The 15187-nt window shown below is 39.2% G+C and overlaps 1 protein-coding gene across 1 annotated transcript in view; it reads right to left on the bottom strand.

The window, feature by feature from the left end:
• The window catches only part of creb3l1 (cAMP responsive element binding protein 3-like 1), a 37772-nt gene extending 26336 nt beyond the window's left edge, over positions 1-11436 (bottom strand). Inside the window, exon 1 of the mRNA XM_044344997.1 lies at positions 10237-11436. Within this exon, the coding sequence (XP_044200932.1) occupies positions 10237-10347 (111 nt within the window). The 5' untranslated portion in view covers positions 10348-11436. The remainder of the gene's footprint in view (positions 1-10236) is intronic.
• Positions 11437-15187: the final 3751 nt, after the last annotated feature.

Here is a 15187-nt window from a genome sequence, read left to right as displayed (position 1 = left end):
CACTATAATACATAAAATCTATCCGTGGAAAAAGGAGATTCCCTAAAAAAAAAAAAATAACAAACTGTATTGGCTCAACCGTACAGGACTATACGTTCTGTAGGTGTGAGTCACTGGATCACTGCTGGTGTGTATATTCTTGAAATAGCGTTCGAACAAGGCGACTTTAAATAACATTCACACCATCACACATGCATTATCTTAGAGCGTGTGCCTGCTCTTTGGTGCGTGTGTGTTTTTGAGTGTGTGTGCGCCTCTGTGACTATCTTTAGGAGGTCAACTGTGTCTGCGGTGACACACTGGGACACACACAGCTGTCTAACGAAAGCACATGGAGAAAGCGCACACACACACACACACACACACACACATACAGACACATATGGAAGACATACAGATGGGGGTTAAAATAACAGAAGCACATGACATAAGGAACTGATGATGTTATGAAACTCAGCTGTGAACTGTGGTGAGTTTTGAAAATATCAACAGTGAGATGAGAGGAAAGTTTGAGATCTAGGGCTTAACCACAAAAAGCTTTGCAACAAATTAATTAGGAAAACTAATAGAGGATTAATAGCTATTTAGCAATTAAACAACAATAATAATACTAATAAAATGAAATGTAGTGTTTAAAAATGGCAGCTTTACGCTAGTTTAGCTAAGGAAACAGTTTATGGCTTTATTAATCCATTAAGTTGCACAGTGTGCCAGACTATTCTTGTCATTTTGTTCACTCTCTGTATTCGCATCCTTTTCATGCATGCATCCATCTTTTATGCAATCTTATATTAACCATATAGAAAAAAACTATCTATCCAACTCCACAACTATGAGGTGTTTCACCACAAACAGAGATGGAAAGGAGCCATATCTATATTTGTATTTGAACAAAGTCTCACAATGCTCCAAAAAGGTGTGTGCTCTGCACATACACTCAGCGCTCCGGCATTCACTTGCTCTTTCACACATAAGTGAATACTCACTCAATTATAAACAAACACACCCACACGCACAGAAATAATACTGACAAAGCAGCTTTGTTTTCACTAAATGCTGGAACAATAGCTCTTTAAATAACCTTAACACTACCCCTTTAACTCGGCTCCATTAAGGAATATAGGTCACATTTAAACTGAGCTACCCAAAAATAAACAGCGAAAAGTTTCCTACGTGGAGAAATGTGGGTGAAATTGGGATAATGATGGGAGACATATGGGAAGAGAAGAAGAAGAGAAAGGTCCGTAATTGAAACAATTATGAATGCTCTGAAATAAGCTCAAAGTAGCCGCACAGTATTAGCTTTTATGCTGCTTTCTGCTTACTGTATTATTATCATTTTACTGCATAGACTTATATAACTCTAGCTCCAGTTGTACTATTAGTGATCCTGTTGTGTCATGTTAGCTCTGGTTAGCTATTCACTCCTGTGATATAGCTCTCACCTACATCTCGCAGAGCCAAGTTTGTGGCTAATCTTTTTCTTTTCCCCCCCATCACCTGGCGTGTACCCATAGCGCTGTTTATATTTTTCTAAACCTATGCAGGCATGTTCAGTTATTCTGGCTGAATATCTAGTCTCAGGACTAGACATGTAGAAACAGTTTCACTGACATCTCCCAGACTCTCCTGTTTCAGTTCATTAACTCAGAGAGAAATCTGTCAGTTAGAAATTCTGCTAATTTGTCGACTGATTCATGCAGACAAACCCTAAAGGCACTAAATATGAGATATAAGGCATTGATTGATGGATTTAAGACATGTTTTGTTTTTTTATTATTTTACAGTTTTGGCATCTCTTGTATCTCTCTTTGGAAATCAAACCATGCACTGAAGCCATCAGTTGGAGGAGGACTGCTCTGTGTCTGTTACCATAACAGCCAAAAAAGAAATCATTAAAATGATCAGACGTTCCCAACATTCCTGCTACCTTATAATTAACACCTCCCCCTCCGCAGTCATTTGTCTGTCACTCGACTATGTACAACCTTTTCCTTGATAAGGCCTCGAAAATAAATCGTTTTCTTTATGCAACAGAAATTTTAAAAAATGACTGCACCTGGCAATTCCATTCAAGTATTTAATACACAAACGATCACGGTCTGGTTGAATTTTTGCAATTCTGACAGTAGAGAGATGACAGGAAAATGAGGGGAAAGAGAAGGGAAATGATATGCAACACAAAACTTTGACATTGCAGTTTATGGTCTGCATTTTAACCCCTAAGCCATGAGGAGCCCCTCAAGGGCTGATTCAGTCTATAAAAAGCTATTAAAAGGGGACATAACATGGTTTTTGTGATTTTCTGTAATTTTTATACAGTTATAATGTCAGATGTCTATGTTAAATATGGTGAAAGCCCCAAAACCTGAGGTAATTATATGTAAAAATGCTGCCATCAAGTCAAAAGCCAGGAGTTGAGCCTGCTCTGAACGCTCCATTTGCAATGTTACCTCTACTTCCCCATTGAACTGACGTCAGATCGTTCACGCATGCCCACAAATGGCTGTCTGTTACGTAATCTTTGTCACTAAGGTTGTTTGCATTGTCCACTCACACATTTCGGATTGGATTTGGGCTCAAACATGTTGACATTTTGAGTAAAGAAAGAGAAAAAGAAGTGAAATGCTACTATTACTGTTTGTTTACGTAGCCTCTTGAGCCGTCAGAGGCTTCCAGGAGTTAACCAATCAGAACAGACTGGGCTCATCAAGAGTGGGGCCTTAAAGACACAGGAGCTAAAACTGCCTGTTGCAGACAGAAGCTGAACTGAGGGACTGCATAAAAGCCAGTATAAGATAAATAAGGAGTTTTATGGACTTTAAATCATGCTAAGATATTCCAGTAGAGCCCCAGAACATAAATATAGACCTGGAAATGTGCTTGATATGTCTCCTTTAAGGGTTTAACAATGACATAATATTATAAGAAAAGTCATTCATGGAAAAGCACTGGATGACTTGACCACATGAAACTGTTGCTGTGGTAGCTGCAGTGTTGAATAATCAGACAGACTATGAATGCTCAGTCTAATTATGTAGGCAGATAAAATGATTTTCTGACCAGTCTATTGTTCGGAGAGAAGGTCAGCATCCAGCCGACTTTCTTCTTGTTTGAGAACATTGTGATACTAATCCACATCACACCTATATTTGCATCATGTTTGCCCCTCTACAGCACAGCTTTGAAACAGAGAGATAAACAGAGAGATAGAAATAGGAGCTGTTATTATTAGGACAGAGAGTTAATGAGCTCAGGGTGGTTCAGTGTTAGATGCTGGAACAGCTGCTGTCAGTGTGAACAGAGGAACGGAGGTCCAGACCTTTCATTACCTTAACACTTCCCTCTATGCTGGGAAAAGAGTCGTATTGGGAAGGAAAACAGTTGACGGTTTTTATAGAGTATTTCAGTGCTGTTGTGTTGTTAGGGGGGGGATGGGGCTGAGGTGTAAACCACATAGAGAAAGAGCTGGGAAAGACAGACGTGAGGAGTAATTATAAATGCAGGGAGTGACTAAGTTATGCCTGTAATTAACAGTGTTGAGTCTAAACACATCTCTCTCTTCTCTACTCATCTGGCTGCTGCTCTAGTTCAGGTGAAATATGCAGAAAAAGACCAAATCACCAACACTGGTCTGCATGTGAAGTTTGGAGGATCATAAGAATTAAGAGACACCTGCAGGTTTGCCAATGAGCTGCAGCAGTCATTCCCTTCATACCAGTGGAGTAATAATCTGTTGGTGAGAGGAACCACCTCCTGCTCCTTAACAATCATACAGCTGATGGATCGTGTGCTCACATGCATGGGAAGAACATTTACTGATACAGCAATGAACAGGAGTCAACTGGAAAGAGAGCATCACTGCATCAATAGCACAGTGTCTTCAGTCTTAAGAGCATCATGCAACATTTGGATTTAATCTCTTGTGATTCTGGTTGCTATTAAATGCTGGTTTCCGATTCGGGGGTACATTTTATTCAAGTAAAATTTCTGCTGCCATAAGCTGTGATTGTCATTAATTATGGAGGTGTTTTATGACTCTAAAAAGGTAAAATAAAGAAAAATGTGAGCTTACTTTCCATGCAAATGTTAAATGTGAACTGTTTGGACTAGACTTTAACTTGAGTTACTGAAGATGTGGTGATTCTGAGGCACTATGAATACAACTGGAGAAATCAAAATGCTGCATTCTTATATCAGACTGAAGGAAACGCTCCATTATGTTAGACAGACTTCCTCTCTACATGAAATGATTTTCACATATTTGCTGCATCACTGCTGTCTTTTGTAAAGGTTAGCCACAATCTTAAGCAATAGCTTCGTTCTGCCATATCATAAACACTACACTAATGAATATAAGGGTCATGGACCCCTAGTTATGGATCGCAGACTTCCATGGACCATGGCTGCTGGGACCGACATCATTTATTACGCATATTTCTATTATTATTATTTTTGTTAATTGTTATTATTGTGATTCTCTGTGTCTCTGTCCCCCTCTCCCTTTCTCTCTCTACCCTACCAGTTGAAGCAGATGGCCGCCCACCTAGAGCCCGGTTCTGCTTGAGGTTTCTTCCCGTTAAAGAGGAGTTTTTCCTTGCCGCTGTCGCCAAGTGCTTGCTCACAGGGGAATGTTGGGTCTCTGTAAAATAAAGAGTACGGTCTAGACCTGCTCTGTGTGAAAAGTGCCCTGACTTCTGTGATTTGACGCTTTATGAATAAAACTGAATTGAATTGAATAGTTAGCTAGAACAGGTTTTTTTTTTTTTGATGAAGTAAATGTTCTGCCAGTGGAGAAATAAGTTTGTTCCTGACTTTCTCTCCCTTGTTTCAGGACTTTTCTATAAATGAGTGTCAATATCGGTTACACTTAAAAGACTGTACAAGTGTTTTACATGTTTTTATATTAACCACCCATGAATTTCACTCTTTAGAAGTCAATCAGTCAATACAGACTTGAACTCTCTCCATCACAATGATTGTTTTTGGCAATGCATCGTTCCATGCACCAAGTTCACTTTCATATCATGGGCTCAATGACCTTAAATCAACTGTTTCCTGAAAGGCAGACACACATTCAACAGTTCACATTCAATAGTAAATTAGGCTAAAATATGCAAAATGCAACACTGATGTGATCTTAAGGCTCCACTGGCAGACATTTCAACTGGTTTTCAATAAGACATTCAAAGTCAATAAAAAACGACATGACTGGTTAAGATGAAGATTTTTTTTGCAGTGAAAAGTGAAAGTACAATTGTGAGAGACCTGAAAATATCATTATCCTACAATTCTGACTGCCACAGATTTTTTTAAATGGCAATGTGGTGATGTGTAGCTGTTAGAGCCAATTTACTATATTTATTCAGTTTGATATATGCCCCCCCCCCCCCTCCACTCAGGTTAAGCTACTTGGCAGAGGCCCACATGATACTGGACCCCTAATAAAAGGAAGTGAGGCCTACATGAAGGAGGGATTTATAACTGGAAGCCTGAATGAGGACGGTTTCTAAACCACGATTGATTCTTGAGCCAAGTAAAGCTTTTTTAGATCAAGAACCCGTTGGTCACATAGGAGGAAAGAAAGAATAAAGAAAGACATGAAAGAGAATATTATTAGGAACATTATTTTGTAGGATTGCATTGATGCTTTGAACTCACATCTATTTTTTTCAGTTATATTCAGAAGGACATTAGTTCCTATTTCTTTTTTTTGTGGATTATAAATACTGGAAGGAATTTGTTTGTGTGTTTTGAACTGGAACGTGCGTCTGAACTCCCCTTCCGTCTCCGCACTGGCTGGCGACTTGAGAAAAAAAAAGGTAGGACAAGCCGCTATAATAGTGGCTGCTGTGGGTTGGATGTATTTGGCTTCACTTGAGCTACATTTTAAGTGAGAGAGGAGGGAGGTGGTTCGTGTGTGTGTGTGTGTGTGTGTGTGTGTGTGTCTTGAGACAGAAGTGAACTGAGCTACAGTTCCCAGTAAAACAGAAGAAGAAGTATTTTTCCTCCTCACACAGTCAAACACACACACACACTCGCTGCTGCATGCCTGCTCACATTCCTTCAGGCAGCTCAGCGGCCAATCTGCAAGCAGCATGCAAATGAGATGGGTGTGTCACTTTAAAGCTGGAGTACAGGGTCTGAACGGAGAGTAGAATAGAATAAAATAGAACAGAATAGAATATGGACGAAGAATACAGTAGATTGAAGAAAAGAAGAAGAAGGAGCAGAGTAGGAAGTGTATAAAAAAAAAATAGATGGAGAACAAGAAAGTGTGTGTTTGTGTGCATCAGCGGAAAGCTGCAGAGCCGAAATATCTATCTAACTTCCCCCCCATAGCTTTTTATACACATGTAAGCTAGAGTAATGTAGAATAGAATAAAATAGAATACATGCTGACTACCTCGCAACTTGAACTCACTGCACTGTCCTTACTTGACCTCACTTTGTGCATGTGTCTTTAAATGTGTGTGTGTGTGCACCTACTGATCCCTAATATATTCAATATATAATGAATTAGAGCTGTAACAATTACATGTTTAATCAATTAACCGGCAAATATTTTGATAGAAAGTTAATAATGAAGTTATTTTTCTAGCAAAAAAGCCAAGCATTCTCTGATTTCAGTGAGATATGTGTGAGAATTTGCAGAATTTCTAAGTCAAATGTGTTTTTAATAACGTGGCTTGGAACTGTTGATTGGATAACTCCGAACTCACTATTTTCTGACATTTTATAGACAAAACAATAAAATCGAGAAAATAACTGGCAGATTAATTGATCGAACATAATTGCTAGTTGCAGCCCTGTAATGAATGCGCTAACATTCATTACACATGTTTTAATAAGCTTTCCAATATTCATGTGGATCTTTTTGTTCCATTCATACTCAACATGTTTTGAAATTGGCCCTCAGATGCGTTTCAAAGTAATTCTCATTCCAGTTAATGAAATGTCAATGCAATGAGTCGTGGTTACCGTGGTTACCGTGGCATTTGCCTCTGCATTTGTTCAGGATGATTACACACTCTGGGTTTGTATTTATCAAACATCTTGGAGCAGGAAACCAGTCCTGACTGACCCATATTTCTTCTTACTTTTTAGACTTTTTCAAACTTTCTCAATGTGGGAAGTTACTCCAGGATGAAGGAGAGAGCTGCAGAGTTGCTCCAACCTGTTCGAAGTTCCCAGCATGTGGTGAATGATGTTATCCATGCGTGATCCTTGATATTTTGTTCAAACCATCTGGTGCACATGATGTAAACAAAACACAGAGCAGGAAGTGTGTAAATCCCTGCTGCACTGTGCCACTGAGCTAATGTCACTGTGTCCACCAGTTTTTAACTGTCTGTGGATCAAAGACATGATAAAAAACTGATGTCCAGTGTGGCAGTGGTCTCCGCCAACTTTAGTACTTTCGACTCATCTGTGCATCTGCCAGATTCATATCGACATTCTCTCTATTCTACTCTAATTTACTTTCTCTATTTTTCTCTTTCTCCTTAAATTGAAGCTGCTTTAATCAACAATTGTAGATCAACATTGGATGAAATGACTATGTGAACATTAAAGGGGTCGATCATAGTGGCAAACCAACCAGAAAATGATCACCAGACTCTACTTTATGGTGTTTTTCAGCTCATTGTTTTGGTTCTTTACGGGTTGAGTCACTGTCACGGCTTTTATTAGCATCATTTCTAGATGCAGTGACAGTTTGCACCAAAAAAAAAGCTCTGATAAACTCAATGTGAGCTAAGAGTGATAATCAAGAAACAAGACTTCAAATAAATGTTTACCTCCTTGTATTAGGGCTAATGTCATGCATGTACAGCACCACACCTTCCAGTTTACTTGAATGAGAAAGTGTGTATATTATATTGCCAGCCATATAGCAAGTAATTTAATTTTAGGACATCGTCTGCAGTCAAAAAGCCAAAGTAGATCACAAGCTAGTGTCCACTGCTGAGGCTGAGAGCCACTACTGCGCTCCCATGAACACCCAATCCTCCTCCATACCACTGCAATGAAAGCTTCACACCAGAGTTGGACACAAAACTGAAGATGGAGAAAGAGAAATTCACAGATTATCACAGTAACATAGACTTTGGTGACAGAGGGAGGTCTGTGATGCTGTACATGATCGGCATCTGTCCATACAACACATTTAAAACGAAGGAGACATTTAAATTTGGTCCAGTCACGGCATGAAAGTATGTATAAGCATGCCATCCAGCAGTATGGCCAATCAGCCATACTTTCCCATGTCCTCAGTGGTACAGCCCAGCCTAGTGGCTTCACAGCAGAGTGGACAACTTTATTTAGAACAGAGACGGTGGGGGTACAAACCACAAGCAGACTGCTCGACTGACTCACTGACTAAAATAGAGGTCTGCTTAAAAACCTGCACTGTTTAAAAAAAAAAAAAGAAAAGAAAAGAGGGAGTGACACAGAGTGGAAAAAGAGACAGCGAGTGATAGAACAGTAAGACAAGAGTATACTTCCTGCTAACAGCCATTGACTTTGTGATTTTTATCATTAACCTCTCGGTGTGCTGCAATGAAATGATTCTTAGTCTGTCTTCCCTGTTTCCGTAAATTAAGAGTGCAAAGCTCGGTCAAGCATGCCGTGCAACAGAGGGCACAGTCGTTGTACTTTTTGGCATTTTGTGGCTGGAGGGGCACGACACACCCACAGCACACTTGGAAATAGGGTGGGATGAAGAGGAATGCATAAATTAAGGGCTGGTACCAATCCTCTCGTTGCAATTAGATTTGACTGTGTTTACATGCAGTATAGTCACTGTATTGGCAATAAACTGTCAATTCTCCATGATGATTCTTTTCTTCTTTAACAAATACTTATTTCCTGTCTAACACTGATGAACAAGCATGATTCTTGTCAACCACATCCTGTGTCATTACAGCCACAGGGTCTTCCTCTGCTGAAATTAAAAGACGCAAGGTGCTACAACAGGGGGATGATGCATGCAGCTGTTGCCCCCGGTAACCTGTTGTTTTTGGATGAGGGTACGGACAGAGGATTGGTGGAAACAGGTGGTTTTTTCAGGGGGATTTAGTGATGTCGAAAAGAGAGAAAGAGAGAGGATTTAATTATCTTAACATTTTCTTCAGTTTGTATGTGTCTCCTCCATCTTTGCACTCTGGGAGATTTTTTTTTTTTTAAACTGCAAAACCGAGTTATAAGTGAACAAGCTGTGTGTGTGTGTGAGAGAGATTATTTTTGCAGCAGCATTCAGCTAGTTGAACAAGATTTAATTAAGGTAACAGCAGTAAGTATGGCATGCATAATTGCGATTTGACAGCGCATTGCCAGGACACATTTTATATAGATAGAGTTTGATAAGAGTTAACTAAAAGTTAGTTATGTAATTCCAAGAATAGGCCTTTTTCACCGAAGACATTTTGATATGTCATAGTCGGAAAAGCACATGTGTCAATAATACAATTAATGATGTCTGAATTCCATCTAGCTGCTTCAATTTTAGGGTCTATACTGGCTCACTGGGACGGCTGAAACATTGTTAATGTTATTAGCAACACCTGTGCTTTTCCTACTAGACCTGTGAGGTAGCTTAAGTCAATTAAAATATTCAATTATCCAGCAGATTCCAGTATTAATTAAGGCTTTAGTTACAGGTTGAGTTGATTAAAACATTCATTATTATAGGAGGTAATTGGAAGCAAAATTAAGAAATGTGCCTTAACTGTATTAAACAATTAAGTACAGCAAACACTTGAAGAGTTAATTGAAAAGTAAGAAAGACTAATAGCCACTGTATTTACTGCACACTGGTCAATTAATAGTCTAGTGTATGCACACACACCAGCTGTGCACAAGCCAGATTCTGCTCAGGACACACACACACACACAGGTGAGGACTGCAACACCTGTCAGCTCACACACACACACAAGTTAACCAGTAACTCGCCAGTCAGTGTTCCCAGTCTCACCCATAACGTAATTAAACACACACATACGCACAAAGGGCACGAGCCCCGGATGTCAGTCAGGATCTCTTACACACCGCCCTCCTAAGGTCCGGCTCCGGGCGGAACAGGCAGGAGAGGTTCGTTTGATTTTTGACTTTAAATCCAAACAGCTGACTTCCAGCAGAGAGACAGCACGGCTGGACAGTTTATACTTATCAATTATCAATGAATGAAAAGCAAAAGACAAGGTGGGTAAATGAATGCAATTAGCGCAGGGACTCACCACATTAGTGAGGAAATCTCCGTCGCTGAGTTCCTCCAGGTCCAACAGGTTGGTCCCTCCGGACGGATAGAGTTTCTCTGCGGTTAAACTGTCTAAGATAGACTCCATCATTGCTGTCTGTGTCTGTCTGCAGCTCACCGGACGGATGGACAGTCGCTCTCTGGTCAAATCTCTTAAAATCAGCTCATTAAAACGAAGCAGTTTGTTTTCAGACGTGCTGTGTTTAGGGTCCAGTCGTTATTTACACCACCCGTGAGTCGAGCCGAGTCCAGCCGCTGCTTTCTTATAGTGACAAACTTGAAAATGCGGAAAATTCACATCCTTCTCGGCGGAGACGCAGCTATCCATCCAGCTGTGTGCGTGCAGCAGCAGCAGCCTCTCTCCTGGCGTGCGGTGTCTCTCCCGCACGCCAATGAATATTCAGTGAAGCCCCGCCCCCGTGGCGTCAAATAACGAGCACGCCCCAAACATAAAATATAATGGATGAAGTTAAGTAATGTGGGACACTTTTTGGTAGATTACCAAGAAACCCTAGAATTCTGAAAGCTAGCTTAAGTGTTACTTTTAGGATTTGTTATGTATCTCTGCTATATTTCTGTAAAGAAAATATGTTGTCAAATAAAATACTTTAGAAACTCTGGACCTTCAAACACATCAAGAACCAGGACCTCACTCTGATAACATCTTCAAGTAAAATAGGACAGCTGGTAAGGTAAAATGGGACAGTCACTCATGGTTGTAAGCTAATTAGGCCGGTAAGGAATCTACAATCTTTACTTTAATGAATAGTTAATAAAAAAACGACTTAACTGTTAAATAGATTTGACCATTTGAAAAACAAACAAACATGAAATAAACATTAATATTAATGTCAATAAGGCCACATTATGCCGCATTATTAGACACTAACAGAAACATGCAAAGCGGAATAACAGACATAAGACATACATGCAGCTACATGAGGGCAGGCTGGCAATAGTATGATAGCAACAGGTGACAGCAGACAGCAAGGGAAGTTCAGCACAGGCAGACTGAGGACAGTAAGGTGCAATTGAGTTTTAGTGCTGACAGAGCTGAGTACTAATTAACCATTTCTTTAAATGAGCTCTAAATAAACCAGATGTGTCCAGTTCTCTAATAGTCGCTGGGATGGAGTTTCATTCTAGTGCAGCTTTAACAGAGAATGCAGACTGACTGAATATAACAGTATGACTGGAAGATTTACTGACTTAGATAACATTTATTGAAAGAAAGAAGAAGAGTTAATACACTTGTGGTGAATTTTTGCTGAAGTTTGGAAAGATGTGGAGAAATATTTAGAGGCAGTATTCCTTTCTCCCATAAAATATGATTAATTTATTTATTATTAGGCAATTTTGCAAATCTACCCCACATTTCAAGTTTTTTTGTTTGAATTATCTTATTAAAAATATACATTGAAATCAAAGACCTGATAAAGAGGTCAAGAATGTTTGAAGCACATTGAAAAAGCATCGCCAAGCATCACACAGTCTCTAGCATCTAATTCTTTTTTCAGCAATTTCCCCTCATTGTATTTATTGTATATTATATATGTCTGAGTTTTTGTATTTAGTTTTTTTGTATTTTAGTTACTTTAGTTTGTTAAATAAAGCTTAGTAAATAAAATAAAATATGCAGATATAATTTTTTGTCAGATCCTATCTTAATATATTATCTATGGTTGAAAGTACATTTACACAAGTAGATTCAAGTATAATTTTAAGGTACTTCTACTAAAAAAAATCAATTTTATGCACCTTTTTACCTCAACTCCACTACATTTCTGGGGGAAATATTGTACTTTATGCTCCACTACACTTATCTGACAGCTACAGTTACTTTGCAGATTCACATTTTCTATACAGAACATATGATCAGGCTCTAAAAACAAGATGATTTGTGAGGGTGTCCAACAAGTTCAGTCAAATTAGCTTCACCTCTATTACCTACAACAATAAAATGCTGTTTACACATTAATGCATCTGTAATAGTAATTCAGTAATATGATATAAAGTAGAGTGGAGCCATTTTTCATAATTATCACTTTTACGTTTGATACTTAAAGAACATTTTGCTGATAATACTAATACGTTTATTTAGTTTTGAATGCAGGAATATTACTTGTAACAGTTTATTTGCACAATGTTATAAGTAAAATATCTTGTTCCTTTTTTTTCACCTCTGTATATAACTATGTAACAAAGTATCTATCAAAATACAGAAAAATATAAACAATAAATAATGAAAATTCAACTTATTATTATGTAATATGACATCTTCATTCACACTGTTGTCTGGTTTACATTTAAATTTCATTACAGTAGTTTGTTAAGTGGAAATTTGTTGGATTATTGTTGCATTAAAAGCCCTGTAGGTGAACCCACACAGGTGACTTGAATTATTTTGTCTAATTAGATGTCCTCTCAGGACTGTGTGGGTGTGTACATCTCCGTCACTCTCCTGCTATTATTTTTATAAGAGTTGAGTGGCTTCATGTAATTCCTAGCCCAACTTGTGAGTGAAATCACCTGCCATGTTTGGTTCATTTGCTCAGCAGTTCGGCTTCCTGGGACACTAAAATGGAACTGAGCCCTCGTTAATGTTATTAGTTCCACCTGGGCTTTTCTTGCTAAGACAAGTCCAGTAGTCAGCTGTCCGACAGGCACTGGAGTTTTTACAAGTGTGCAGATGGTGCCGGGGGTGTAATGTTACCCCCTGCAGGCCAGAGGGAATCACTGCCGTTTGAATTATTTTATCATATTATGGAAATCTAATCTATGGGATTAGATTGTAAAATACTTTGAATGTAGCTTAAGAGAGACTGAACACATTTAGCTTGTTATTAATGACAAAACATGAGGTTGAGTCTGTGATCCACCTTTGAGCTTTGGGAAAGACGTATTGTGATAGGTGTCCATGCTGAAGAATGTGTTTTTGTTTGTGAAAAGAAAAGACAAGACACAGTAGAGACTGTTTTGACACCCTGAGATAGCCTGCAGCTACAACACACACACTCTCACACACACACACACACACTCACAGGAAAGTGGGAATGAAATGGATATGTCTTTCTCTGCTGATTGCTCGACCCTCTCATCCTGCACCAGATTGTTTCTCTTCTGAGAGACAAGAGACAGAGAGAAGAGAAAGAGGACAATCTTGAAAGAGAGCAACCCTGTCCATTGTGTCGTAGGTACCAGAGGTGTGTGTGTGTGTGTGTGTGTGTGTGTGTGTGTGTGTGCGTGCGTTTGTATGTGTGTGCGTGCCTGACCTGTTATATAATCTGGGTAGATTTCAGTGAAAAAGACATGTAAGAAGAGAATTTCCAAGTATTTTTAGTGATTCATTTCCTTTTAGCTACTCTAGAGGTTCAACAGATTCAAGTGTCGGTCGATGAGTCCGCCACTTTGGTTCACTTTCACTGAAATATTACAACTGTTGAACTGTATAAAATGTTGTAAAGACATTCATGTTCCCCAGAAGATGAAGCCTAACTGACATTGGTGATCCCCTGACTTTTCCTCTGGCACCACCTTGAGGTTGATATTTTTGTGTTTTAGTGAAATGTCTGGATTGGCATGAAATTTGGAAGATATTCATGGTGTCCAGAGTTTGGCTCCTAATGACTTTGGTGACGTTCTGACTTTCAAAAAAGATGGATAGTGTGCACATCCAACACTAGAATGGTGCAGATGCTAGACAAAGAGCAACAAAGGAAAAGGAGAGGCTGTCCACCCACTGATGTTTGCAAGTTCCTAAGAGCTTGCGGGTCAAAAGGTTGCATCAATAAAAACTTGGTGCTGTCTTCTTTTACCTGCTTTTCCTCTAGCAACAGCAGGTCAAAGTTTTCACTGATTCAGTGAAATATCTCAACATGAAATGGATCAAGACAAAATGTTGTACAGACAGTCAAGGTTCCCTGACAATGCATCCCAATGACTTTTCATTTACCACCAAGATAGTCTAGATAGTAAACATAGTATATCTGCTAAACTGCTGTGCCTAAGTGCAGCCTCACAGAGCTGCTACAATGACTGAATTCAGACCAGGATTTTATTATTTCAACCCAGAATTTAAGACGAGACAAAGATTGCAAGTGGACTGCTGCTGGACTCACAAAGTTGATGACTTCAGATTTAACTTGATAAAATCAGAAAACACCTCCAACCTTAACCTGACAGTTTAACATCGGTGACTTCATTTGGACTTGAGCCTTTTGAATTGATCCCCTTCACAAACCCAAAGACAAGAATGTTGTTTGGAAACAGGGCAGACGTTCAGGACAGTGTCCAGGCTGTAGGCCTGCTGGATCTTGTCATGGATTTACTTCTGGCTGTATTGTTCAAATCAGGGTCACTGCGGAGAGGGTGTGGTGGAGGTTAAGAGACAGTACTCCTTTGTCATACTGGACAACAGTGATTAACATCAGGTATTCGTGTGTTTTATGTTTTATGTTCCTAATCTTACAATAGTCACTGACTGTTATGTAATGTTCTCCTGTTACTTTACAACCTCTTTCCACCTGACCTCTTCTCAGTCCCTTCCTGGTTTTTCTTATCATACATTCCTCCTCTTCTCTGTCTCCTTTCTCCCTCCAGATATCAGTTTACAGAGGTGTCCCACGCCAGGGGACAGGGTGTCTCTGTTTTTCTCTCACACACATGTTGTATAACTGTGGTGACCTTCCATTGACTACAATATTTCAAATTTAAAGGTACCCTGAGGAATTTTTAACCACTGAACATTGTTTGTAAGCTGATGTAATGAGCTGATGTAAACGATGCCGATTTCAGAACATTCAAAAAGGCTTTGTAAAGGTTTTACATAAGGTGAGAAATGCATCAATAATTGCACAAGAAGGAAATGTTGAATGTAAACGAAACCGTAACGTTTTCTGCTGAAAACACCACATTGTACCTTTAAAATGAAA

This window comes from Thunnus albacares, chromosome 24 (genome assembly GCF_914725855.1).
Source record: "Thunnus albacares chromosome 24, fThuAlb1.1, whole genome shotgun sequence".
NCBI lineage: Eukaryota > Metazoa > Chordata > Actinopteri > Scombriformes > Scombridae > Thunnus > Thunnus albacares.
The sequence above is the reverse complement of the archived record's forward strand: the minus strand, read 5'-3'. Positions and strand labels throughout refer to the sequence as shown.